At 45.4% G+C, this 26,697-nt stretch overlaps 2 protein-coding genes across 3 annotated transcripts; one reads left to right on the top strand and one right to left on the bottom strand.

Annotated features, from left to right (window-relative positions):
* Nucleotides 1–396: 396 nt before the first annotated feature.
* MRPL19 (mitochondrial ribosomal protein L19) lies at nt 397–6,940 on the top strand. The gene is made up of 6 exons (XM_029071949.2): nt 397–490; nt 3,080–3,197; nt 4,909–5,027; nt 5,293–5,427; nt 6,313–6,494; nt 6,667–6,940. Exons 1-6 carry the CDS (start codon nt 427–429, stop codon nt 6,886–6,888), a joined length of 840 nt encoding a protein of 279 aa, XP_028927782.1. The 5' UTR covers nt 397–426; the 3' UTR covers nt 6,889–6,940.
* A 551-nt stretch (nt 6,941–7,491) lies between these two features.
* Nucleotides 7,492–26,237, bottom strand: GCFC2 (GC-rich sequence DNA-binding factor 2). 2 transcript variants are annotated; one of them, XM_016228122.3, is made up of 17 exons: nt 25,910–26,237; nt 23,427–23,570; nt 22,602–22,815; nt 21,935–22,031; nt 21,298–21,404; nt 19,432–19,618; nt 18,624–18,747; nt 18,259–18,337; nt 16,729–16,841; nt 15,977–16,176; nt 14,024–14,174; nt 11,979–12,100; nt 11,761–11,837; nt 11,181–11,247; nt 10,600–10,746; nt 9,216–9,340; nt 7,492–8,225 (listed from the first exon to the last, which is right to left on the bottom strand). In XM_016228122.3, the coding sequence occupies exons 1-17, from the start codon at nt 26,232–26,234 to the stop codon at nt 8,105–8,107; spliced, it is 2,400 nt and encodes a 799-aa protein (XP_016083608.2). In that variant the 5' UTR covers nt 26,235–26,237; the 3' UTR covers nt 7,492–8,104. The 2 variants fall into 2 exon arrangements, with proteins under 2 accessions (XP_016083608.2, XP_007669224.2); XM_007671034.3 differs by lacking the exon at nt 22,602–22,815 and having other exon boundaries at nt 21,935–22,029.
* Nucleotides 26,238–26,697: the final 460 nt, after the last annotated feature.

Raw genomic sequence — 26,697 nt, 5'->3', positions numbered from 1 at the left:
TGAAGGGGGCTGACCCCGCCCTGTCACTTGGCCCGTTTCGTTGCACCTTCACCTAGCGCTTAGCACGGGGTTCCGCACCCCTCCGTAACCGCCCCCCGGCTCGGGGAGGCAGGAGGAGCCGGGCGGGCTCGCCGACGGAAGTCTTTTGGGCCCGCGAGGCCGCCGTCCGTGCCGTGTTGGACCGCAGGCGCGCAGGCGCAGCGGGGGCTGCTGAGGCCGCCGCCCGGGCGGGGCTCAGACGCGCAGGCGCAATGGGGATGCCGATGCCGCCGCCCGGGAGGGCAGGGGGTGGCGCGCAGGCGCAGCTGGGGTGCTGAGGCCGCCGCCCCGGGCAGGGCGGGGCAGGGCGCAGGCGCGCGCAGGCGCAGTGGAGGCGTGGGAAGCCGCCGCCGCCGCCGCCGCCCGGAGTTGGGCTGCTGCAGCGAGATGACCGCCGCCGCCGCCCGCAGCGCTTTGCGGAGGGTGTTGCCCCTGCCGGCCCCGGCCCGCCGTAAGAGCCTGGGCCTCGGGCGCCACCCGGGAACAGGGAGGGGAGGCCGTGGGTCTGGCCGGCAGCGGGTCCTGGGTTCCAATCCCGCCTCCGCTCTGCGGGGTGACCTTGGCCCGGTCAACTTCACCTCTCCGGGCCTCAGTTCCCTCCTCTGTCAAATGGGGATGGAGACTGGGAGCCCCACGTGGGACAGAGTCTCCGTCCAACCCCATTTGCTTGCCTCTCCCCCAGCGCTTAGGACAGTGCCTGGCACGTAGTAAGCGCTTAACAAACACCATCATTATTATTCTTCTTCTCTGGGGCTCAGTTCTCTTCTCTGTAAAATGGGCATTAAGACTGTGAGCCCCACGTGGGGCAGGGACTACATCCAACCCCATTTGCTTGCCTCTCCCCCAGCACTTAGGACAGTGCTTGGCACGTAGTAAGCGCTTAACAAACACCATCATTATTATTATTATTCCCTGGGCCTCAGTTCCCTTCTCTGTAAAATGGGGATTTAGACTGTGAGCCCCACGTGGGACAGGGACTACATCCAACCCCATTTGCTTGCCTCTCCCCCAGCGCTTAGGACAGTGCTTGGCACATAGTAAGCACTTAACAAACACCATCATTATTATTATTATTCTCTGGGCCTCAGTTCCCTTCTCTGTAAAATGGGGATGGAGACTGTGAGTCCCACGTGGGACAGGGACTACATCCAACCCCATTTGCTTCCATCGCCCCCAGCGCTTAGGACAGTGCTTGGCACATAGTAAGCGCTTAACAAATACTATCAGTGTTATTGTTATTCTCGGGGCCTCAGTTCCCTCATCTGTCCTAGAGAAGCAGCGTGGCTCAGCGGCAAGAGCCCGAGCTTGGGAGTCAGAGGTCATGGGTTTGAATCCCGGCTCCGCCACTTGTCAGCTGGGTGACTGTGGGCAAGTCACTTCCCTTCTCTGGGCCTCAGTTCCCTCGTCTGGAAAATGGGGATTAAGACTGTGAGCCCACGTGGGACAACCTGCTCACCCTGTATCTACCCCAGTGCTTAGAACAGTGCTCTGCACATAGAGCTTAACAAATACCAACATTATTATTTTCTGTCAAATAGGGATGGAGACTGGGAGCCCCAAAGGGGACGGGGACTCCGTTCAACCCCATTGGATTGTGTCCACCCCAGCGCTTAGATCAGTGCCTGGCACACAGTAAGCGCTTAACAAACACCATCATTATTATTATTCTCTAGGCCTCAGTTCCCTCCTCTGTCAAATGGGGATTAAGACTGGGAGCCCCACGTGGGACAGGGACTCCGTCCAACCCCCTTGGATTGTGTCCACCCCAGCGCTTAGGACAGTGTCTGACACATAGTAAGTACTGAATACCATCATCATTATTCTCTGGGATGTAAAATGGGGATGAAGACTGTGAGCCTCACGTGGGACAGGGACTGTGCCCACCCCATTTGCTTAGTACAGTGCCTGGCACATAGAAAGCGCTTAAACACCATCATTGTTGTTCTAATCCCTGCTCCTCCGATTGCCGGCTGTGTGACTTTGGCCAAGGTGTTTAACTTCTCTGTGCCTCAGTTTCCTCGGCTATAAAATGCCATATCTGGTTTTTTATGTTATTTGTTAAGCCCCGGGGTAGAGACAAGATCATCAGGTTGGACACTCTCTGTGTCCTACATGGGGCCCACCGTCTTCGTCCCCATTTTACAGGTGAGGAAACGGAGCACAGAGAAATGAAGTCACTTGCCCAAGGTCACACAGCAGACAAGTGGCTGAGGTAGGATTAGAAGCCAGGTCTGTGCTCTGTCCCCTAGACCACACCGCTTCTCTGTAGTCCTCCCGCTCCCTCAGGCTGAGAGTCCTGGGTGGGACAGGGACTACATCTGACCTCATTATCTTCAATCTAATAATGATAATTGTGGTATTTATTAAGCGCTTACTGTGTGCCAAGCACTGCTGTAAACTCTAGGGTAGATACAAGGTATTGTGGCTGGACACCCTTCGTGTCCCACACGGGGCTCTCAGTCTCAATCCCCATTTTCACAGAAGAGGTAACTGAGTCCTAGAGAAGTGACCTGACTCACCCAAGGTCACACAGCAGACAAGCGGCGGAAGGGGGATTAGAGAGCACGTCGTCTGACTCCCAAGCCGGTGCTCTCGCCACTAGGCCATGCTGCTTCCCAGTGCTTGGTACATAGTGAGCGCCTAACCAAAGTCACAACTGTTCGGATGTTTAATAATGTTGGTATTTGTTAAGCGCTTACTATGTGCAGAGCACTGTTCTAAGCGCTGGGGTAGATACAGGGGAATCAAGAGGCTCACCGTTAATCCCCATTTTACAGATGAGGTAACAGGCACAGAGAAGTTAAGTGCTTTGCCCACAGTAACACAGCTGACAAGTGGCAGAGCCGGGAGTCGAACCCATGACCTCTGACTCCAAAGCCCAAGTTCTTCCCCGCCCTCCTTCCCCCAGCCCCCAGACTAATTTGACCTTCCCCTCCGGCCCCTCGAGGGAGAACCCCGGAGGCCTGGAGGCGGGTTTCCAGGAGCGTTTCTGCGCGAGGTAGAACCGTTGGGAGGCTGATGTTCTTTCCCGTCTCCGCAGGCTGCCTGGTCTCCTCCGCCGCGAGGCTGAATGGTCCGGCCGGGGACTCGGGGGAATTCCAGCCGCCCACCAAGCCCGTCATCGTCGACAAGCAGGTGCCCAAGGGGCAGGAGAGAAGGTGAGGCCACCCATCTCCGGGCCGCTCGCATCCCCTCTGGGGCCCGACACGTACCTGTCGTTTGATCAGTCTATCCATCAGTCGTATTTATTGAGCGCTTGCTATGTGCAGAGCACCTTGAGAAGCAGGGAGGACGTAGTGGATAGAGCTCATCAGAAGGAGTGCGAAGGATCCGGGTTCTGATTCCGCCCCGCCACCGCTGCTGTGTGACCTTGGGCATCTCACTTAACTTCACTGAGCCTCAGTTCCCTGATCTGTAAAATGGGGATTAAGATTGTGAGTTTCATGTGGGACAGAGACTGTGTCCAACCTGAATGACCTGTATCTACCTCAATGTCTAAAACAGTGCTTGACACATAGTAAGCGCTTAACGAATACCATCATCATCATTATACTGAGCACTTGGGAGAGCAGGACACAACAGAATTAGCAGACATCCCCTTCCCACAACGATCTCACCTGCCAAAATCTCTTAAATTCAGATATGCAGGGTTCGTTAAACCACCTTTTTTTTTTTATAGAGGACTGGTGTGAAATTCCCTTGATGTGGGTGAGGTGGGTTGAGGGAAGCAGACGGGCTGCCAATTTAGCAGCTTTCATTTATTCCGTGATATTTAGCAAGCATCTACAGTGTGCAGAGCACTTTATCAAGCAGTAGGGAAGAATACAGTGGAAGAAAAATTGGACATAGGCCCTGGGCCCTGGTGAGTTAGAGGATTTTTTTTTTTTAGAGGTGCAGCAGCATATTCTTAATCTTAGACCTAGGTCTCTTTTGCACCTTCCAACATAAATGAATAAGCCTGGGCCAAATACACTTCCCCGCTTTACCCCATGGACAGTGAATCGGACAGGGCACTGGAAATAGAAGAGGTGGGGGAAGAAGCAGATGGACATGAAGAAAAACTGAAAGAAGGTAACAAAAGAACCGAGAGCTAATGGGAAAAAAGGTCATAGTAATTATGTTAAACCCTTACTAGGTGCCAAGCAGTGTTCTAAGCACTTGGGTAGATAAATGCTTATCAGCTTGGACACAGTCCCTGTCCCGCATAGGGCTCACAGTCTAGGTTGGAGGAAGTAGGATTTAATCCCCATTTTGCAGATGAGAAAACTGAGGCCCAGAGTAGGTAAGCGACTTCATCACACAGAAGACAAGTGGCCAAGTCAGAATTAGAACTCAGGTCCTGACTCCCAGCCCTGGACTCTTGCCACTGAGCCACAAAGCTTCAGTCTGAGACCTCCAGGAGTAAGTCGTTCCAGTTCAGTGGCTTCCAGGCTAGAAATTCTATTCCCTTAACTCCCTCTTTCGTCCATTTTTGCCAGAGTAAGGGTGGTTGGGGAATTGAGTATCTATCTCAGTGATCTAGAGCCCAAATTTTCCCAGAAGATGCCCAGGGCTACTCAGTTGAACAGTGTTTCAGCTCACGGAAGTAGGAGGGAATGCGCTTTCTAAATATTTCTCTATCAAATGGTTAATATTACCATTTTCTGGCTAAAATATCTGCTCTTTGGTTCCAAGACATTTGTGTAAAAACTTGAAATAGCTAAAATTTTTCTATAGATCGTAAAAGCTGAACTTGAGAAGAAGAGCTGCAAGGCTAATAGGAGAAATCATGGGGAAGTACTTATCTCTCTTTTTGGTTTTAGGATCAGCTCTTTAGAAAATGGTTCCTTTATACTGTCATGCTTATAAAAGCTTTTGAATTCCGCCCAGGTTCTTAAGTCCCGAATTCATTCCTCCGCGGGGAAGAACAGATCCCTTGAAATTTAAGTTGGAAAGACAGGATATGTTACAGAGAAGAAAAGTACTTCCCATTCCAGAGTTCTATGTCGGTGAGTAAGCGCTAGACGCCTTTATTCGTAACTGTTTCAGGGTTCGTAGCACACACAACCTCAATTCTCCAAGCATCTTTGCCTGTTCATTATTCCTTTGCGTGCTGTCAACCTGGTGAATTCGAAGATGTAGAATGGCTTGCTTAACATTCAAATCGTAATGCCCAATAATCGTTGCGTGAAAATGTGAGTTTCTGCTTCTAATGTTGGTCGGAAGCTTCCAGTAAAAGTTCAGACCTCTGACTCATCCCATCGTAATCAACAGGAAGCATACTTTCGGTAACCTCGTCAGATCCATATGCCAGTGGTAAAACCAGCCAGTTTTTAGGGATCTGCACCCAGCGATCAGGAAAGGGACTCGGGGCGACCTTCGTGCTTCGGAATATCATTGAAGGACAAGGTTGGTGAATGAATCTTTTACTTCCATCAAGTATGAGCAGGAAATGTGTCTGTTGCTAAATTCTACTCTCCCAAGTGCTTAGATCCGTGCTCTGCACGCAGTAAGCGCTCAATAAATATGAATGAATGAGTGAAGTAGGTCTGGATGTGGGTCCACGGTAGCAAGAAGCCGGATAGAGCAAATGGGAGTGTGGTATTGAACCTTACGTCCTGTCAGTCCTAGCTCAGCGTAGGACAGGTGGACAGGAGGAAGCTACCAGTGTTAGCTTATTAACCTGCTTAAACTGCTTGGATTGGGATTGTGTCCTTTTAGCCTTTATGGTATTCTTTCAAGCACTCAGTACAGTACTCTGCACACTGTAAGCACTCAAATTCCATCGATTATCTTACATCGGAAACTGAATTTTGAGTACATGCTTTTTGTTTTCTTGTTTGTAATTGTGAAAACAAGTAGGAATAGTCACTGCGTCTTTCAAAAGGGGATTCAATATCTGTTCTCCTTGCTGCATAAATTACAAACTCTTTGTGGGACAGGGACTGGATCCAACCCGATTATTCCGCCTTCCCCCGTGCTTAGAACAGTGTGTGATACAGAATCAGTATTTACTCTTAAGATACTATATCAACTAGGGAACGTGTAGTGCTCTTTGAAAAAAGTTAGTTTCTCCTTCCTTTAGAATTCCCAGTAATGCTGTGAAATTGAAAGGACAAGGAGAAATTGAATATTTTGAACGTTTCTAAATATTTGAGGTTTAACCCAAGAAATCCAGCAGTGTTTAGTTCTGTCATTCCCTCATGAAATTGTTGCATTGACTAGACCGTAGACGCCAGCCCCAATCCACTTCATTGTTTATTTCTCCTCGTCCTTATTTTTTCCCCTCTCAAGGTGTTGAGATTTGCTTTGAACTCTACAATCCTCGAATTCAAAAGATCCAAGTGATCAAGCTAGAGAAACGACTAGATGATAATTTGATGTACTTAAGAGATGCCCTTCCTGAATATAGTACTTTTGACATGAACATGAAGCCTGTAGTCCATCCTGCCAACAAAGAAGTCCCTGTTAATGAGGTACAAGCTTCCTCTAAGTGTGGGCTTAGGAGTGGAAGTTGTTGGAGTGTTTAGAGGAATGCCTTCTGATGTATAATGCCTGGCGCATTTGGATATCCAAAATGTAAGCCTGGGGGAAGAGGAAAAACAAACCTCTTGCCTAATAAGCACTTTTTTCTCAATTTTATTCTAGCTGAAAGTCAAAATGAAACCTAAACCTTGGTCAAAACGCTGGGAAAGGCCAAAATTCAATATCAAGGGCATCCGCTTCGATCTCTGCCTAACCGAAGAACAAATGAAAGAAGCACAGAAGTGGGCTAAGCCGTGGCTTGAATTTGATATGATGAGAGAATACGATACTTCCAAAATCGAGGCAAAAATATGGGAAGAAATTGAAGCATCACAGTCATCTTAATTATGGTACAAGGCTCGTGTCAACTCTTAATAAATTGAGAACTTTATATTTAGCTCTCTTGGGTCCTTAATACGTGTCATGTATTCACTGTGTCTAAGCTTTATCCGAGTTTTTGTAATAATCTTGTTTCACAGCAGTGTTCCCGATGAAGAAGTCTGTCAGCAGTCCAACTTTCAGTGTCTCCCACAATTTTCCCACCCACAACGTGGTGCTTTTGTGGCTTTCACTGCCTGGTTTTAATTATGATTGTAAGAACAGATCTACTAGTAGAGCAAAATCTCCATGATACTCTAAATTAAACAAGAACATCCATCCTCCCCCTGTTGAAGACCTATAGAAGCTACTCTCCATAGACTCTGCTCACATAAACAAATCTGAAACCATTTCATGAATCTGTAGATCACACCTTCCTGCCAAAATAAAGAAAAATGACCAATCTTTCCCATCGAAATAAAATTACCCTCCCCTCAATCTGGCAATAGTTAAAAACCAGGATCAAGAACATCACGATTAGCTTGCCAAACAGTTGATTCTCAAATCTGAGTCCATCAGGAAGGAAAGCAGCAAACCAGAATATTAAAAAAAACTTATCAAACTTTCACATTTGAGTTGAATCATTTTACTGCAAAATAAAAAATTCAGAGGGGAGTTTTACCAATAAGCTCCACAGAAAATATTTCTTAGGCATTAAACTGCACATTAAAAAAATCATTTATATATCCAAGGCAATTTCAAAAATACAAAAACAAGTTTCTCTTTACATATCTTAAACATCTCAGAAGATCAATTTGATCGGCGTATCAGATGCTGTACACGTGAATCCTATGAACAGAATAAGCAGCTAATATTCCTCCTCTTGGAATAATCTGAAACACCATAGTTCTCTGAAACAATGATGATGCTGGGTTTTAACACCTTCCCTCCATTTCTCCTCCCCGCTCCCCGGCCCCATGTGCCATACCTCGTAATTCAAAACTATTTTGTTCTTTCACCTACCTTCCTCCCAATCTCTGTCACATTCTATCTCGGCCGATTCCTCCAAATTATATCAAAAATAGACACCGGGAGCGACCGAGGAGAATGGATTCGAAGCATGACCCCGCCCTCAAAACCCCAGTTTCCCGTGACCTCTGGCCTCACCGTTCCCAAATGGAACAAGTCAGATCCTTTTGTTGAAATGAAACGATTTTTAGAATCCCGTATTTTGTCTTCCACTTTATTCTGCTTCTTCAATTATTAGCCTGAGCTGTTCCAGTGAATATTCTTCTATGAAGGCCTCTGCTTGATCCAAAGCTCTTACTTTGACCAGGAGACAAATTAAGTCTCTTAATTGATCCCTAAAAAAAGACAAAAGAAACCCACACCTGTAAAGCTCTGCCTCAAAACGAGATGTATCAGCTGCATGCACATGTTAAAATATTAAATATCAGATGTATCCACTTGAAAGAAAAACTGAGAAGGTAGACTACACTATACCACATGGGGCTTCCAATTTGAAGACTATTCTAAAGGTGTGGGTCCTCGACTCGTGAATAACCTATCCCAAGTCTCATGAAGCTAGAATTTTGTTTTATGGAATCTGTTAAGCGCTTCCTATGCGCCAGGCCCTGTACTAAGTGCTGGAGTAGATACAAGTTAATCTGGTTGGACAGAGACCCAATCCCACATAAGGGCTCATAGTCTTCATCCCCATTTTACAGATGAGGGAACTGAAGTCCAGAAAAGTGAAGTGACTTAACCGAAGTCAGAAGACACACGGCGGAGCCAGAATTAGAACCCAGGTCCCGGCTCCCAGGCCCGTGCTCTCTCCACACTGCTTCTCTAAAATCCAGTGGCAATGAATGGCAGAATAATCCCTCGGGGAATGGGCCCAAACAAAGATTACAAAACCCAATCCCACCCATGACGGGCCCAGAATGCAAGGCAAATAGGTACATATGTCGATGATGAACAACAAATTTGAGATTTTGCTAGACTTCAAATGGGGATGACAATTCTAAAGGAACAGGGGCTTTGTTTTCATTTTTCTTACACGACTCCAATAACTGAGTCTGTGTTTCTGATTAGTAACACCCTTTACTTCTCCCATGCGGCATCTCTCATAACATTCTTAAGTGCTTTTTAAAAAATCGTCACAAATGTTAGATAGGCTGTGTATCGATTCCCCGGGGAGATAGAGTTGAACATTTATTTTAACAGCCCCAATATTTTCAGTGACTGTTCTGCCAAATTGAGAAGTCAGTAAAAACTTTGGGATATGCTTTTAAAAAGAAACACGAATTACCGTGGAGAAATATGCTTTAAAACGCCATATAATGGTTACCTACCTCTTTTCGCTCTTATACAATTTATGGGCCAACTGCACCAAAAGCTGGGTGAGATTTGCGAGCTGAGGTAGGGATGATCTCGTGCGAAGCCCTCTGAACCATCTTTCTGGTAGACACGCTATGACCTGTTCAACCCAAACAGCACGTATACGGTCAGCTGTGTAGGTACCACGACATCAATACCAGTTTCCGAGGACCTCCCCGGACCGGGGGCTTGGGGAACGTGCAGTAGAAGTAAAGAGGAATCCTTGCTCTTGAGAAACTCACAGTCTCCCTACTGGCTTCCAAAATGATGGCATTATCAAACATGCTTGATGTGGAACCACATGAATCAATCAGTCATTATACATGCTCCCTGAAGGCACATCTCCTCCAAGAAGCCTTCTCTAAGCCCTCCTCTGCTCTCCTCCCACTCCTTCCTGTGCCACTCTTTCTTGCTCCTTCGTTCAACCTCTCTCCTCCCATCCCCACAGCACATATGTAAAGATCTGTAATTTATCTATTTATCCGGATTAATGTCTGTCTCCCTCACCAGACTGTGAGCTCATTGTGAGCAGGAATGTGTCTGTTGGTTGTTACATGGTTCTCAAGCTCTTAGTGAAGTGCTTTGCACACAGTAAGCGCTCAATAAGTACGACTGAATGAATGCCTACAACATGCTGACAGTCTAATTTTTCAATTATTCTTTGCCATCAGGAGCTGCCGGGCGCACTGCTTTGTAACACATCTGTACGTGGAAAATCTCTTTTTGGCTCACAGCATACGAATGTCACCAGCCTGAACTCTGCCCCACCGAAGAGGTCGGAGAGACAGCCCTGAGGGTCTCTCAATACGGCTGAAGAGAGAGAGGTGGTCAGCCATTTTACTCCCCTCTCTTTATAGTTATTCATGGTATTTGTTAAGTGCTTACTCTATGCCAAGCGCTGGGTAGTTGAGATATAAGCAGGCAACTAATGGAGCCTCCTTGAAGCCCCCCCTCTAGACTGTAAGCTCGTCGGCAGGGGATGTATGTGTTATATTGTGCTCTCCCAGGTGCTTAGTACAGTGCTCTGCACACATGTGCTCAATAGATATGAAGTTAAGCGGGGTTGGGGGGGGTTGTCTGTGACAGTCCACCCCTCTATGCCCTGGGGCCTAGACCTCTTCCCTTGGTCCCCATGTTTCTTCTTCCTTAAGTCTCGCTTTGGCAAAGCACCACTCTGCCAGTGGTGCCAACTTTCCAGCGAGGTTTCCTGGCTTTCTCTCTCCTTCACTCCCTTTCCCACCTGCCTAAAACCAGCACCCCTTCCTCCATTTCTCTCACCACCCCCATCGCTTGCCAGCCAACTGGCCATCACACCCAGTTCACTATAAAATCAAGACGAGTTTCCACCCCACAACTCACCCGGTAGCATTTTTCGATCAGGTCTGGTCCAGGCGGTACATTGGGCAGATATATGATCAGGTAGCGATTCAGCAGCCTGCTCAGGCCTAACTCCCACAAGGCATCTTCCAGGAGGAAGCCATCCCAAAGAAGAATATTGCCAAAGAGCTAGAATCAAAAACAACTTTAGAATGAGCCCCCAGTTTTCAGAGTTTCTTCCTGCCCCAAATGACTGTTCGAAAGGCTAACAGAGTGGATCCCAAAAGGTTCAAGATCTCTCAGGTAAGTCCACTGTACCTGGTGAGCATGTGTACCATGCACAATACTCCAAGTGTGCTAGTTGTTGAAACTGTCATTTCAAAAACGGTGTACAGAACTACCCACAAAATTTTTTAAGTTCTGGAAAAACGTTTGGCCCTTAGCATAAAGCCCACTAAGGGAAAAACTAAACTGTCAGGTCCACTGTTTATGAAAGGGGCCTAAATCCCATTCATTTTTACCTAAGAATGTTATTCCTGCACTCTGACCCCCCAGCTCACCGCATATCAACGTACTTTTTAAACTAAAATGGTCTTGAAAACTTTTCTACAATTTCTGCTTACCTTTAGAGCAGACCAGAACTGTCTTTCCTGAAACTTTAAATGGGGTGATGTTTTGTCTTCCACAACACTGAACATGGAATAGAAAGAGAAGGAAAAAAAATACTAGGAAATTGTCAGAAAACATACTGAGGCAAAATTATAGGCACTTTCATTTGCAGCAATTAGAAATACAGAGGACAAGGCCCAGTTTCTCAGAAACTCTAATCACTTCATTCATGTTTTTTTCACTATACCACATATTGCCTTTTCCCCAGCTTCCCTTCTTTCTTTCCCCTCTAAGGTGTCAATGCCTCCTTCCTCTCACTCTACTGCTGAAACACACAATCTTCACAACCTCCAGTGACTTTTCCTATTTCCTTTGATTGACTGGTGATTCACTAGAAATGGCTAAAGGTGATGAGGAAGAGATTAGAAGTGTCCATTGGGGACTAATGTAGGGAAAATGAAATAAAATGTTTTTAACACTCCATTCTATTTCTGAAGGGGTTCAACTGAATATGGATGACACACTCCACACCCTAGAATAGATGGAGAATTTTAAATCATGTATCCCTCTCTCCCCCACTCCATCAACTCTTACCACGTGGGATACAGAGGGATGAAGACATCTTCATCTATCGCTTTCTTCATTCTTGACACAATGGACCCCATCAAATCCTAAATTTAAAAAAGAAGTTTATGAAACCTCAATAACTTCAGAAATTAAATTCAGCATTTCCAACACAGCCAACTATCGGCAATAAAATATGGTTATATTTTTTTTAAATTCCAACATCCTCTAGAAACATCGGTTATTACCTGCTTGGCTTTCCCTGCTTCATTGTCACAAGTTGAGGGGGCTCCAAATATTATTTTATAATGTTTTATTAGACTGCTTGTCTGTGAAGTTGACAAGGGATCCCACACAAATTCCACAAAACCTGAAACAAATAATACTATTTTAGCGGTACTTCTTATCTCCTTACCAAACTGCCTGGTAAGATCAGCGTGTGTAAGAGGATGGGGATGCAAGCAGGAAGTTTCGGAACATATACCCCAAGACATACACATATTCAGTGTGGTGCATCGGTTAGAGCACGGTCCTGGGAGTCAGAAGGTCATGAGTTCTAATCCCAGCTCTGCCACTTGTCTGCTGTATGGCCTTGGTCAAGTCGCTTCACTTCTCTGGTTCTCAGTTACCTCATCTGTAAAATGGGGATTGAGACTGTGAGCCCCAAATGAGACAGGTGCTCTGTCCTACTTGATTTGTTTCTAACTACCCCAGCATTTAGAATAGTGCCTGGTACACAGTAAGCACTTAAAAAATACCATAATAATAATAATTATTATTATTGTATTCAGGCTGACTTGAAATAGTCAGGGGCAGAAAAAGAACAGAATGCTCATTCTGTGCTGTAAACTCACTGTGGGCATGGAATGGATCTGTTTATTGTTATATTGTACTCTCCCAAGTGCTTAGTACAGTGCTCTACACCTCGTAGATACTCAAATACCAATGACTGATCAATTGTGCCCTCTACAAAGGGCCAGGAAGCTGTTGTTGACATAACCTCGGACCTCACTGAGAGAGATCAAAAACCAACCTCTGCTGCTTATATATTTAGCTGTAGTTCAGGCAAAACAACAACAAACCCCGCCCTGCCTGAAACAAACAGGTAACTGAGATGGATGTATTTTTAATTATCTGGGTATTTTGCACATGCAGTTGCCTACCTGGATGGCTCATGAATCAATACACCCCATTTTATTCTACTTGAAGTGTAACTTCAAGAAAACACTAAAATTAAACACCTGTATATGTCTGAATAGCTTCGAAGAGGATCAAATTCTACAACACTAAAAGGTTAGAGCAACTTCCATACAGGATATATTCTACTACAAAACATCTATCTTTAACATAAAACAATGTTAGAAAAGCCATAGTTCTTTTTCGTTGCTGTTGTTGCTCTTAATGGGATTTGCTAAAAGCTTACTATATACCAGGCACTGTACTAAGCACTGGGGTAGATATACGGAAATCAGGTTAGACACAGTGCATGCCCCCACATAGAACCTAAGTCCTACTGACTCCTAGAACCGTGCTCCATCCACTAGGCCATGCTGCCTCTCTCAAGTCCAATGCAAACTTCATTCTTTACTGAATTTGACTCATGAAAATCCGTATTTACTGCAGTGGTTATCAAACATATTTGATCTAATGGAATTTCTTGAAATAAGACACACACAAGTACCTAAGCTACACCATGACACAGAGAACTAAACAGATGCGGCTGTAAATGGCTTTTTAAAAAATGGTATTTGTTAAGCAAGTGCTGTGTGCCAGCCTGGAGTAGATACAAGCTAATCAGGTTGGACACAGTCCATATCCCATGTGGGGCTCACAGTCTCAATCCCCCATTTTACAAATGAGGTGACTGAAGCAGAGAGAAGTGATTTGCCCAAGGTCTCCCAGCAGATATGTGGCAGAGCTGGATTAGAACCCAGGTCATCTGACTGCCAGGCTCAGGTTCTCTCTATCCATTAGGCCACACTGCTTCTCTAATAGCTTGACACCTTAACCCAAGGTACAGTCACTCCATCATACCTACAATCCAGGAATATAAACAATCTTTAATGTTTAATAATCAAGTGTGACCCTGCAAGATGTCAAAACAGATGAAGAAATTATGGCCTTTCACTCTGCCCTTTCCACTTACCTATAATTGTTCAAAAATTTATTAAACCAGCAAACCATCAAATACTATCTTTTAAATACATCAGGTGTAACAACCATTTTATGACTAATCAGTACCTACTGTTGATACTGAGTTTATCTGTGTTTAAGCAAATGTAAACTACCGTACCTGTAATCTGAGGAATAACCGTTTTGTCAATGATGGTAGGCAAAATCTTTTCATCAGGATTGTCTTCCTTCCTCAATTCTGATACACCATTTTTAATGAATTCCTCCACAGATCTGAACCATGACATCTGTTTCAAGCCTATGGAATCCGGCTTAAAAAAAAAAAAGTCAGAAAAAATATTTGCACTGGAGACAAAACATTGCATCATTCCATATTTCAAAACCATATTTTAAAAACAACTTTGAATAAGATAAATTAGATAAATCACAACAGTCTAGTTACCTCAGCCCAAAAGAGCCTCCCTTTAGCACTTGTGTTGCATTTTAGTCCTACCCTTAGCTATGTACGCATGTATATTTTCATTTATAAATTTAATTACTTATTCCTCGTGCACTTGAGCTACTCCTTATTATAACTAACCTACCATATCCACTATTTAAAATAATTTTTATCTGTTGCCTCTCCCTTTAGACCTGAGCTCCCTTCTATGTGGGCAGGGAACCTATCTATTCTATTGTACTCTCCCAAGTGCTTAGTACAGTGCTCTGCACAGAGTTAAGTGCTCAGTAAATATACTACTGACTGATCGACAGGACCCAAAACTTGTGTCTTTCTTGTAGCCTTCCAAGCACTCAGAAGGCAGTCAATGGATGCCACCGATCGGTGAAAAGGATTTTTAGAAAGTGTAAAGTTATAGCTATTGGTTCTCAGAATCCACCTGCCTATCATTCCCTTTCCCAATCACGCACTCAATGCTTAGATTTTTCAAAAAAGACTTAGTTGTTTGGTGCCAGAAATGTTGCTGGGAGCAAGTAAGGGATTTCTCCAATTTAGAGTGAGCTTCTGTGAGCCACCGCAGCCAAGAGTGGGTCACATTCCTCCCCTCATATGCCAAACCTCGGGGATTTTCCTGGTTTCCTGGAAGGCCAGATCAACCCGGGGCTTAGGCCAAACCCAGCAAAGACCTTGTGATCTTTAGGATGAAGCAAGACCTGGTTAAACACGGGGTTTTATTATGGTATTTGTTGAACACGTACTACTGCTCCAAGTGCCGGAGCGCCGTTCTAAGAACCAGGTTCATAAAACAGGTGCCTGTAACGCAGCTCTTACACGCAACTGTCTGCAACTTGCAGACAATGCTTGAACCCCGGCTCTTTATCCAAAAGCGTTCTGCCCTTCAACAACCTACACCTTCCCCTTTATGGAGGGTGGTGGGGAAGAGGAATGGGCCGCTCGCTCCTCCACCTAACACCGGAGAAGAGGGAATACCGACGACAGTCCAGAGATTTCCACACGGACAGGATGCCAGAGCCCAAAGCCAGGGCTACACTCCTGGACTTCTTCAAAAGCCAGAAGAATGGGGGCATTTCATCCACGGAGAAGCAGCGTGGCCTAGTGGATAAAAGCATGAGCCTGGAAGCCAAAAGGACCTGAGTTTTAATCCTGGCTCCGCCACTCTGTCTGCTGTGTGCCCTTGAGCAAATCACTTCACTTCTCTGTGCCTCAGTTACCTCAACTGTAAAATGGGGATGGAGACTGTGAGCCCCATGTGGGACAGGGACTGTGTCCATCCCGATTTGCTTGTATCCACCCCAGTGCTTAGTAAAGTGCTTGGCACATAAGTAAGCACTTTACAACTATCACAATTATTATTATTATCCACGCTGCTGATTCTCTAGAGAAACTCACGTTCACATCCCTAAAGGCAGATGTCAGAAGTAAATGGAAATGCCGGCTTATATATGGTTTTTTTGGGGGGGGGTTGGCCTAAAATGTCTTTGGGATTGGGGATAGCTAACCATCCACCTCCACACCCAGTCAATCATCCAATAAAACTGTATTCTAAGGACTAGATGTAAGAATCCAACGAGACTGGGGAATCGGCTAGCTATAAAAGATGACATTGTCATAAGAAGTTCAAGAACCTATAACAAAATATATGCCGGTAAATACCTTAAGAGGATTCCAGTCTATTAACTCAATTATAATTAAGGGATTTAAAAGTTTAGGGAGGCACAGGCTAACGTATGCCTCATAATAAGAATCAGGAAACTTCTCTCGCCACTGCTGGAATTTCAACAAAATATTCTGTATAATACAGAAGTCTTCCTGCACATCTTCAAAAATTTTCTTATGGTTCTGTAAAATATCATCTGTGAATAAAACAAACATATCAATTTTTTAGCAAAATACTACAATATTTGCAGCAAAGCAATTTCTCTTAATGCCTCCTAAAATAAGCAAACTATATTCATATTTTTTGCTTATCAGTAATCTAGAACGCTCTTCCAGAGTCCAACACAAATTCCTTCACTCAAAATGATCTTTACACTAGGCCAGTGCAGTATGTTTCTTAAAATATTAAGCACAGTTCATTTTATTCAAAGAGTACTCAAATAGAAAACTTCTTAGGGTTAGTACCTCAAGACCAAAAGACCCTGAGAATTCTAGCTGAAATTCCCAAAACTGATACAGTTAATAGCCTCTACAGAAAAGGACATGAAAGACTGCATTTTTCTTTTTCCTCCCGTGAATTTGAATTCATGAATAATGTACCTGCACAACTAAAGTCCCTACTACTTAGGAAAAGGCTGGAAACGATCCAAGAGCGAGTTCAACCCATAACTGGATACGGCACTTACCTAATTTTCCTGAAAAAGCCTTAATATCCTAGCAAAGTCACCCGAGGAGGGCCAAGAACTCACCTTTGGTTTTCTGGAAGTCATTTGCCTCGGCAGGAGACACTTCATCATCACTGGACATCCCTTCCTGGTGATCACATTTCCCGGTACTTTCTCTGGCTTGCCTTCTGCATGCCCTGGGTTTTATAATAAGTACACTATTAGTCATTGCTGAATTAGCAACAAACAGATCCATCCTGTTTGGATAATATATATATATTCATATTCATCAGCCTCCTCACTGGTCATCCTGCCTCTAGGACTCTCCCCGCTCCAATTCACACTCATGCCTTTTTTACCCCCTAAAATGCAGTAGATTCATTCCATCGCATTTACTGAGTGCTTACTATATACAAAGCACTACAGTATAACTACAAAATAACTACTATACAAATTACCGTATAACTACAGACACATTCCTGCCCACAGCGAGCTCACAGTCTACAGGACGACAAGTGCCTGTTTCAACACGGCAGCCAATAGGACAGGACGGGGCTGGTCCCAGAAATGCTGAGGAGGAAAAACCGGCAGATTACGACTATAAGCATACAGTTACACATTTTTACTCTTTTAACTCAGTTATGCTAAGGGCATGCTTTCATAGCCACTGACAAGTTTCTTGTACCAACCCCAGCGCTTACTACAGTGCCTGGCAAATAGTGCTAAACAAATGCCACCGTAATAATAATTATATACTTATTAAATACGGATTTTTGTCATTCAGATTCAGTAAAGAATGAAATTTACATTAAAAAAGGGAGAACTTATATCTGGACCTGAGAGAGGCAGCATGGCCTAGTGGATGGAGCACTGGTCTAGGAGTCAGTAGGACTTAGGTTCTATGTGGGACATGTACTGTGTCTGACGAGTTTCTTGTATCCACCCCAGCGCTTAAAACGGTGCCTGGCATATAGTAAGTGCTAAATAAATGCCACAGTAATAATATTATTTTCTGACAATAGTTCTATAGATCGGTGTGCGATGATGAACTCTTCCACCGAGAACAAACGGGCCTCGGCCCCAAGACTCCGGGACAGAACCCGGGAAGGAATCTGTTCTCCACGCATATTCAGAGTGCCACTCGTACTCCCTTATCCCTGCCAGTCCCGCTGGGGCATCGATTGCAATGAGCAAGTAGGTAGGCGGGGGCAAAGCACACAATGAAGAGCCGACGAAATTCAGCTTCAACTATTTTATGGAGAGCCCAGACTTTTACCTAGGGAACACTACTGCGTGGCCTAGTGGAAAGACTTTGCGGCTGGGAGTCGGAGGACGCGGGTTCTAATCTCGGCTCTGCCACCCGTCTGCTGGGTGACCTTGGGCATGTCTCTTCGCTTCTCTGGACCTCAGTTAGCTCACCTGCCAAATCAGCATTATGTCTGAGAGCCCATTTTGAGACAGAGACAGGGACTGTGCCCAACCTGATTAGCTGTATCTACCCCAGTGCTTAGAAGAGTGCTTGGCACAGAGTAAGTACTTAAATACCATTATTACTATTATGATTATTACTGTCTGAATTAATCCTCAAACATCTACTTGGCATTTTATAGTTACCTTCGGGCCTCACACTCTTCTAGGAGTTGTACTTTTTTATCAGCTTCCACAGTGTCGTCTGTTGATGTTCCGGCCTTTCCTGTCGATGAATATGAATTGTATAATATAATTTGTAAATTGAATAAATCTGAATTAGTCTGAGTGCTATTTATTATATAATAATCAAATTGTGCCTGTGAATCAGACATGCAAATTGAAATGGCTGTGAACGCCACTACCGGCAGAAAGATAAGATTATGGTATACTTGCACAGTTTCTAAGAACTCTACAGCGGTAGCTTAAAAAATCACAGTCATCAAAAAGATGAACAGTTTGGCAAGTAGCATTTGTTTCAAATGTATTTTAAATATAAAAAAAAAGTTCACCTGATAACTGTTGCAAATAAGTTGATTCATTTAGTAAATCTTCTTGCCTTCGTTTCAAAAGGATCTTGGCTTGTTCTCTAAGAAGGAGGTACATGGACGATTCTAGTTCCTTGATATCCGCCATCTAAAAAATAACAAATTCAAGGTGTTTTGCTTTGTTTTTAACTCCATGCCATGCATAATGAATTATTTAAAAGGGAAAAATAAAATCTACAAAAATTCAGGTGAATGAAACAAATGAGTATCATTTCATTAGAAAAACTTTAATACTCTTTCTTCAGGAAAAATTTATGGGGTCATTCACACCAACAAACTTAAAACTGTAGATATCTGATAAGCACTGTCCACGTTCTGTCCTAATTGACAAACAAACCCAAACTACAATTTTGTTCACATAAAAATGATAAGAACATATTCCTTCAAATGATTTAGTAAACTATGCACGTTCAAAGTAGTTATACACATCTCTGAAGAAGAATAAGATGGCTCTTAAAGGTTCCAGTTTATACAAAGATTTTATTTGGTCTTATTTCAGGGCCTTAATTCATAATATATCGCTAGTAACACTGAAGCTTAGCTCCAGCAGGTTACTGGCCTTTTTACGTAATTAAAAGCCAGTTCCTTTTACCCAGACTAAAACCAGAGTTCTGGTTTTCTATGCCACTTCGAGTCTGAAACTACATTAGGGAGGGACATTTTAATAAAGTTATGGAATAGGAAAATAGCAATGTTTCCTTTAATTTAACTAGGTTCTAAGAGCAAAAGTTAATTAAGCACAGCCCTCAAAATAACATACACCATTATATACCTTTTCATTAAGACAGTCAACCAGGTTTTCCAAGTAAGTTTTCATACCCTTATAGAATTTATAATTTAGAGCTGGTTCCGATGCCTTCTCTAGACGCTTGATAGTACTCTTAGAGTTTTCGATGTCCTGAAGATACTTTTCATATTCCCTCTGATGTGAACGATGAATGTCCTGTAATGAAGCTAATCTGAATACAAAGGAAAAATGTTTTATATTTTTAATATTAATGGCTTAGTAATTCAAGGCTAATGGCTCAAATGAGTTTGCTGCATTCTAACCCCAGGGTTCAATCAATCGTATTTATTAAGTGCTTTCTCTGTGCAGAGCATTGTACTGAGCACTTGGGAGAGTACAATAAACAGACACATTTCACCAGTCTGTGTGTTCAGTAAATGTCATCTGTTGTATTATACTAACCTAAGTGCTTAGTACAGTGCTCTGCACATAGTAAGCATTCAATAAATATGACTGATTGATCGAGGTTGACTTACTGATAAACTTTCCTTCCCAACTATGGTAAGACCACCACCATGCCTTGCTAAATTTGCTGGCCATCCATTTAATAGTGAAATAACTGCATTAATTCACAATGCCTTACTACAGATCAGGGCATCAAATGATTCTGAACACCATCTTGTTTTTTAAGTCTATCAGTCCAGATAATTTTTTGAGTGGAGCACCATACTCAGCACTTAGGAGAGGACAAATGTGAGTGGAAGCTTCTGTTTGATGTGAAGAGGCACAGGAAGTGAGTGGAAGATTTTTGGGAGATGCTGATCTTGGCAGCAGCATGTAATATTGGGGGACCATACTTCATCAGTAAAATGGGGATTAAGGCTGTGAGCTCCGTGTGGGACACAGACTGTGTCCAACCTCATTAGCTTGTATCTACCACAGGGCTTAGTTCAGGGCCTGGCACATAATAAGCCCTTTACAATGACCATAAAAAAAATAATAATTCAACAGTCTAGTCTTGGTAACCCCAGAGCTTGTACCAGGGTGGTAGAAATTTGGGTGAAAAGGAAGGGGAGGATCTGGCAAACTTTGTGAGGGAAAAAAACCCGACAGGGAGGAGTTGATCATGACACCAAAGTTCTGGGATAGAACGATGGGTGGTGTTGGTGAGATGGGAAAGTTGGGGGACTAGGGGACTTGGGAGGAAAGATAAGGAGGTCTGTGTTTGACATTCTGACCTGTTGAGTTTGAGGTACCAGCAGGACATCCACGCGGAGTTGATGTCTTGGACGTAAGAGGGATTACCGATCAGATGAGGAGTCAGGATTGGAGAGATTTGGGAGATATCCACGTACACAGGTGGTAGCTGAAGCCACGTGAGCTCTAGAATGTAAGCTCCTTGTGGGTAGGGAACATATTGTACTGTAGGAGGGAAAGTGTTGTATTGCACTCTCCAAAATGCTAATTACCGATCACAGTGCTCTGCACGCAGTAAGAGCTCAATAAATACAATGGATTGATACTGACATTAAAGTTCTGCTTTTTTTTACAGTATTTGTTAAGTATTTACTATGTGGCAGGCACTGTACTAAGCACTGGGGTAGATACAAGCTAATCAGGTTGGACAGTCCCCATCTCACATGGGGCTCAGTCTTAATCCCCATTTTACGGATGAGGTAACTGAGGCACACAGAAGTTAAGTGATTTGCCTAAGGACACACAGGAGACAAGTGGCGGAGTCAGGATTAGAACCCAAGTCCTTTCGACTTCCAGGCCCATGGCTCCATCCACTAAACCATGTTGCTTCCACCTAGAATTAATTGGTAGGGGGCATAGCAGGAAAACAACAGTGATGAACATTCGGGACCATCGAGTGTATATAAAAATGTAAACATAAATGTAAATCGATACCTGAGATTCAGTTTCTTTTTGATGATTTCCAAATTCACCGGGGGACGTGATGTATCGATCTCGATCTTGGGTGGCTGGGGGTTGTGGGTACGGGACAGGTCAATTTCCTAAAAGAGAACAGAAAAAGGGCATTTTGTAAGACATTTCATTAGACCAATTATCACGATAGTCTAGATGTACGGTGGGGTACAGTAAAGACTATTATCAGAGAAAGCTGAGTGGAATCCAAAATTCTGAAAGCAAAAAGAGTTGGCTGCACCTATTCTTCCAATGAAATCCTCACGCTACACAAGTGGCATTGTCTTTTTTTTTAAGCCTTCTCACCACTGGACCAAAAACAGACGTCTCAAGAATGCCTTCCGACAACAGACAACTGCTGTAACATGGAGAGGCAGCGTGGCTTAGTGGAAAGAGCCTGGGCTTGGGAGTCAGGGGTCGTGGGTTCTAATCTCCCTTCTGCCATACCTGTTCTCCTTCCATAGACTGTGAAGCTCTTGCAAGACAGGGACTATGTCCAACCTAATTAACTCGCATCTACCCCAATGTTTAGAACAGTGTCTGACATATAGGAACTCTTTCAAATATCATTAAAAAAAGTCTTTTTCATAGACACAGAGATCAGTATAAAAATGATTACTTGTGTGATTTTGACCGCTTTACTCATTTGTTGCTGTTCCCAAATATCTTGTGTTTCATCTTCCTGGCTTTCACATGATTCTTCATTTTGAGATGCTAGAATTAAAAACATTAGAAACACAATCAGTGTCCTCCTTTCTCATCCTGAACATATTCCCCCTTTCACTACTAGGAAAACTGTCAAAACAAATCGGGTTATTAAGACAGAAAAAGTGAAAATAATTTTAAACCCTAAGACACATTACTGAGAATCAAGAGAAGTGTGGATACTTTTTAAAGCTGGAACATAATTCTTAAAAGAATGTACTGATATTTTAGTATTTAATAGATTTTCCGCAACTAAACATGTTCTTTATTTTTAAAAAAATGTTAAAAGTCATTCAAATTGTTCAATTTTAGTTTTTAGGGCAGCAACCAGGAGTAACAACAGATTCCAGACATCTCCCCTCAAAAACTTTTTCTTTGACCCTAATAAGGAATCAAATAAGCATGTATGCTGGAGAAGGGAAAATGGCTGCAGGATTGTTGTTTGACCTTTGTTAAAGATAATGATCTAGGAATTAAATGAAGCAAGAAGAAGTTCGCAATCAGCGAGCCCACCTACAGAATGTTTTTATCAGACCCCATTTTTCATACTTTTCATATTCCCGAAAGGTGTATCCTTATATGTTTCTTCAGTCATTCTCTGTTTTAGAGTTTGGGGCTTTGGAGCAAACTGAATTCTCTTTTCATGATCATCAGGTTCATCCTCGCTATCTGCATCGCCACTTTTGAGATCGGATAGCTTGTCACCCCTCTTTGGATTGGTGTTCAGAGGTATGAAATTGCACTGGGATCTGGCCAACTGCCGTTTTCTCCGGGCTGCCTGGATGTAAGCCGCATCTGAATCACGACATTTACAACCGATTTTTCGGCCGAACTATTCTGCTGTTATTCGACACGCCCCCTTGCCCCCATCTCAATTGTTCGGAAAAAAAACCCTGCTTCTTTTTCCTCCTGTGGGTCTGCGTCCCTCCTTCTAGCCTATGAGTTGCAGAGACGCCTGTCTGGCCAATGGGAAGCCGTCCATAACTACTTTGTGAACATTTTGATCGATGGCACTTACTGGACACTTACTGGGTATAGAGCACTCTGCTTAGCGATTGGGAGAGTGCAATGCAGCTGGCAGACATGATCCCCACTCACAAGGGGGCTACGCTCTAGCGCAGGAGATTAACAGCGTGGCTCAGTGGAAAGAGCCTGGGCTTCGGAGTCAGAGGTCACGGGTTCGACTACCGGCTCTGCCCCTTGTCAGCTGTGTGACTGTGGGCAAGTCACAACTTCTCTGGGCCTCAGTTCCCTCATCTCTAAAATGGGGATTAACTGTGAGTCTCACGTGGGACAACCTGATTACCCTGTATCTCTCCCAGCTCTTAGAACAGTGCTCTGCACGTAGTAAGCGCTTTACAAATACCAATGTTGTTATTAATCGCAACGAAAAGCTTCATATTTACCTGGTGAATTGTCCGTTTCCTGTGAAGAACTGGATTGACTTTCAGAAGATGAATACTGGTCAACTTCACTATCTGAAGAGTGATGGGATTCATCCCCCTCATCTCCAGAATTATCAAGCACCGGGGATTTTGACAGGCAGATTGCTGAGCATAAGAACAAAGACCAAACATTAGCTTCAATTATTGAAATGGTAAACAAAAGATTTCAATCGCTCAGACAACAACACAGCTTACTGTGTGCTTATTTGGTATTTCACAATTGTCCGGCGTTGCAACAAACCTTTAGTATCCACACCTTTTATATTTAAAATTGACAAAAGAACCCATCTGCTTAACAGATACCATTTCATTAAAAAAAAAAAAGAGCTTAATGAATAGCGCAATTATTACTGCTAAAGACGCTGGCCCAAGGCTGCATTAGAGTCCCCCCAGGTATCCCTGAATGGCACGGCCAGTGAAGCTCCCCTTTCACAGATGGTGAAACTGAGGCCGGCAGAGGCTCAGTGACAGGGGCCTCTCCTTTCTCTGAACTCCAAGATTCATGCATTCAATAGTATTCATTGAGCGCTTACTATTTGGAATGGACAATTCGGCAACAGAGCTGGGGGCAGCCAGGTGTTCGGCCAGCTGCAAGGAGGAGCAGCGTGGCCTAGTGGGTAGAGCCTGGGCCAGGGAGTCGAAAGGACCTGGGTTCTAATCCCGGCTCCGCCTTCGTCCGCTGTGTGGCCCTGGGCAAGTCACTTCACTGGGCCTCGGTTCCCACATCTGCAAAATGGGGATGAAGAGTGTGAACCACGTGTGGGACAGGAACTGTGCCCAACCTGACTACCGCAGCGCTTAGAATAGTGTCTGCACAGAGTAAGCGCTTAACACCCTGTGAAGGGATTAAGAGTGTGAGCCCCATGTAGGACAGGGACTATGTGCAACCTGATTAACCTGTCTCTACCCCAGGGCCCATTTTTTTTTTAATGGTACTTGTTAAACGCTTACTCTGTGCCAAGCACTGTCCTAAGCGCTGAGCGCTTAACCCCCTGAAAGGGGATTAAGAGTGTGAACACCATGTGGGACAGGTGTTTCCCAATTGTCCATTCCAAGCGCTTAGTCCAGTACTCTGCCTGTAGTAAGCGCTCAATAAAGATGATTGAATGTGGGACGTGATTAACTTGTCTCTACCCCAGCACTCAGAACAGCGCTTGGCACAGAGGAAGCGCTTAACAAGTATTCTGATTATGACTAGTGTTATTAACAAATACTATCATTGAAAAGCAGCGTGGCTCAGTGGCAAGAGCCCGGGCTGGGGAGCCAGAGGTCGTGGGTTCTAATCTGCCACCCGTCAGCTGTGTGACTTTGGGCAAGTCATTTACCTTCTCTGGGCCTCAGTGACCTCATCTGTCAAATGGGGATGAAGACTGTGAGCCCCACTTGGGCCAACCTGATGACTTGCTATCCCCCCTCCTCGTGACTTTGGGCAGGTCATTTCACTTCCCTGGGACTCAGCTGCCTCCTCTGTCAAAGGGGGATGAAGCCTGGGAGCCCCATGTGAACCATCCTGATAATAATAATAATGTTGGTATTTGTTAAGCGCTTACTATGTGCAGAGCACTGTTCTAAGCACTGGGGTAGACACAGGGGAATCAGGTTGTCCCACGTGGGGCTCACAGTCTTAATCCCCATTTTCCAAATGAGGTCACTGAGGCCCAGAGAAGTGAAGTGACTTGCCCACAGTCACCCAGCTGACAAGTGGCGGAGCTGGGATTCGAACCCATGACCTCTGACTCCCAAGCCTATGCTCTTTCCACTGAGCCACGCTGCTTCTCATACCCGATGAGCTTGTATCCCTCCAGCACTTGGCACATAGTAGGCGCTTAACAAAAGCCATCATTATTGAAGTTATTGTCATTATGAAGCAGCATGGCTCAGTGGAAAGAGCCCGGGTTTGGGAGTCTGAGATCATAGGTTTGAATCCCAGCTCCGCCACTTGTCAGCTGTGTGACTGTGGGCAAGTCACTTCTCTAGGCCTCAGTGACCTCATCTGTCAAATGGGGATGAAGACTGTGAGGCTCACGTGGGACAACCTGGTGACCCTGTATCTCCCCCCGCGCTTAGAACAGTGCTCTGCACCTAGTAAGCGCTTAACAGCTCTGCCACTCGTCAGCTGGGTGACTGTGGGCAAGTCACTTCACTTCTCTGGGCCTCAGTGACCTCATCTGGAAAATGGGGATTAACTGTGAGCCTCCCACGGGACAACCTGATGCTTCACAGCCCTGCCGCTTGTCCGCTGTGTGACTGTGGGCCAGTCACGTCACTTCTCTGGGCCTCAGTGACCTCATTTGGAAAATGGGGATTAACTGTGAGCCTCACGTGGGGCAACCTGATGACCCTGGAGCTCCCCAGCGCTTAGCACAGTGCTCTGCACACAGTAAGCGCTTAACAAATACCAACATTATTGCCACTGAGAGTGCGGGGGTGGGGGCGTCCGTTACCTCGGGGGTCCTGAGGCCCGGAGGGCGGGGGGCTGCCTGGGGGTTGGGCAGGGTCATCATGCTGAGGACTGGCTGGTCCTTCTTCCCCGCCTCCTGACCCTTCCTTCTCCTCCTCCCTCTTCTCCTCCTCCTCCTCGCTGCTGCTGGACCGGTCCCTCCGCCTCCGAAAGTTCCTCTTTGGCTTGTGGAACATGTCGGGGGGCCAACGGCCCCCTAAATGAGTGGCCAAGACGCAGGGTGGGCCACCACGCCGCGCTGACCACTTCGCCCTCCCGCCCCCACGCACGGCGGGCGCGCCGGACCAGGCCCCGACCCACCTGCGCATGCGCGCCCTTGCTCTCTCTACGCTCGGCCCCGCCCCCGGCGGACGGGGGAAAGGAGCCGAGCGCGCATGCGCACTGTCCGAGGGCGCTCTGTCCGCCGCCCCGTGCGCATGCGCGCCCTTGCTCCCTCTGCGCTCGGCCCCGTCCCCTTCGGGCAGACGGGAGGGAGGAACAGAGCGCGCATGCGCACTGTCCGAGGGCGAGCTGTCCACCGTCCCCGTGCGCATGCGCGCCTTTGCTCCCTCTGCGCTCGGCCCCGCCCCCTCGGGCAGACGCGAAGAGGAGGAGCTGAGCGCGCATGCGCACTGTCCCAGGTCGCTCTGTCCACCGCCCTCGTGCGCATGCGCGCCTTTGCTCCCTCTGCGCTCGGCCCCGCCCCTGCCCGACGGGGAACGAGCCGAGTGCGCATGCGCACTGTCCGAGGGCGCTGTATCCGCCGCCCCGCGCCTGTGGTGAGCGGCTGGA

The sequence above is a fragment of the Ornithorhynchus anatinus genome, chromosome 9 (assembly GCF_004115215.2).
Source record: "Ornithorhynchus anatinus isolate Pmale09 chromosome 9, mOrnAna1.pri.v4, whole genome shotgun sequence".
Lineage (NCBI taxonomy): Eukaryota > Metazoa > Chordata > Mammalia > Monotremata > Ornithorhynchidae > Ornithorhynchus > Ornithorhynchus anatinus.
Note: the sequence above shows the minus strand (reverse complement) of the source record. Positions and strands in the feature narration are given on the sequence as shown.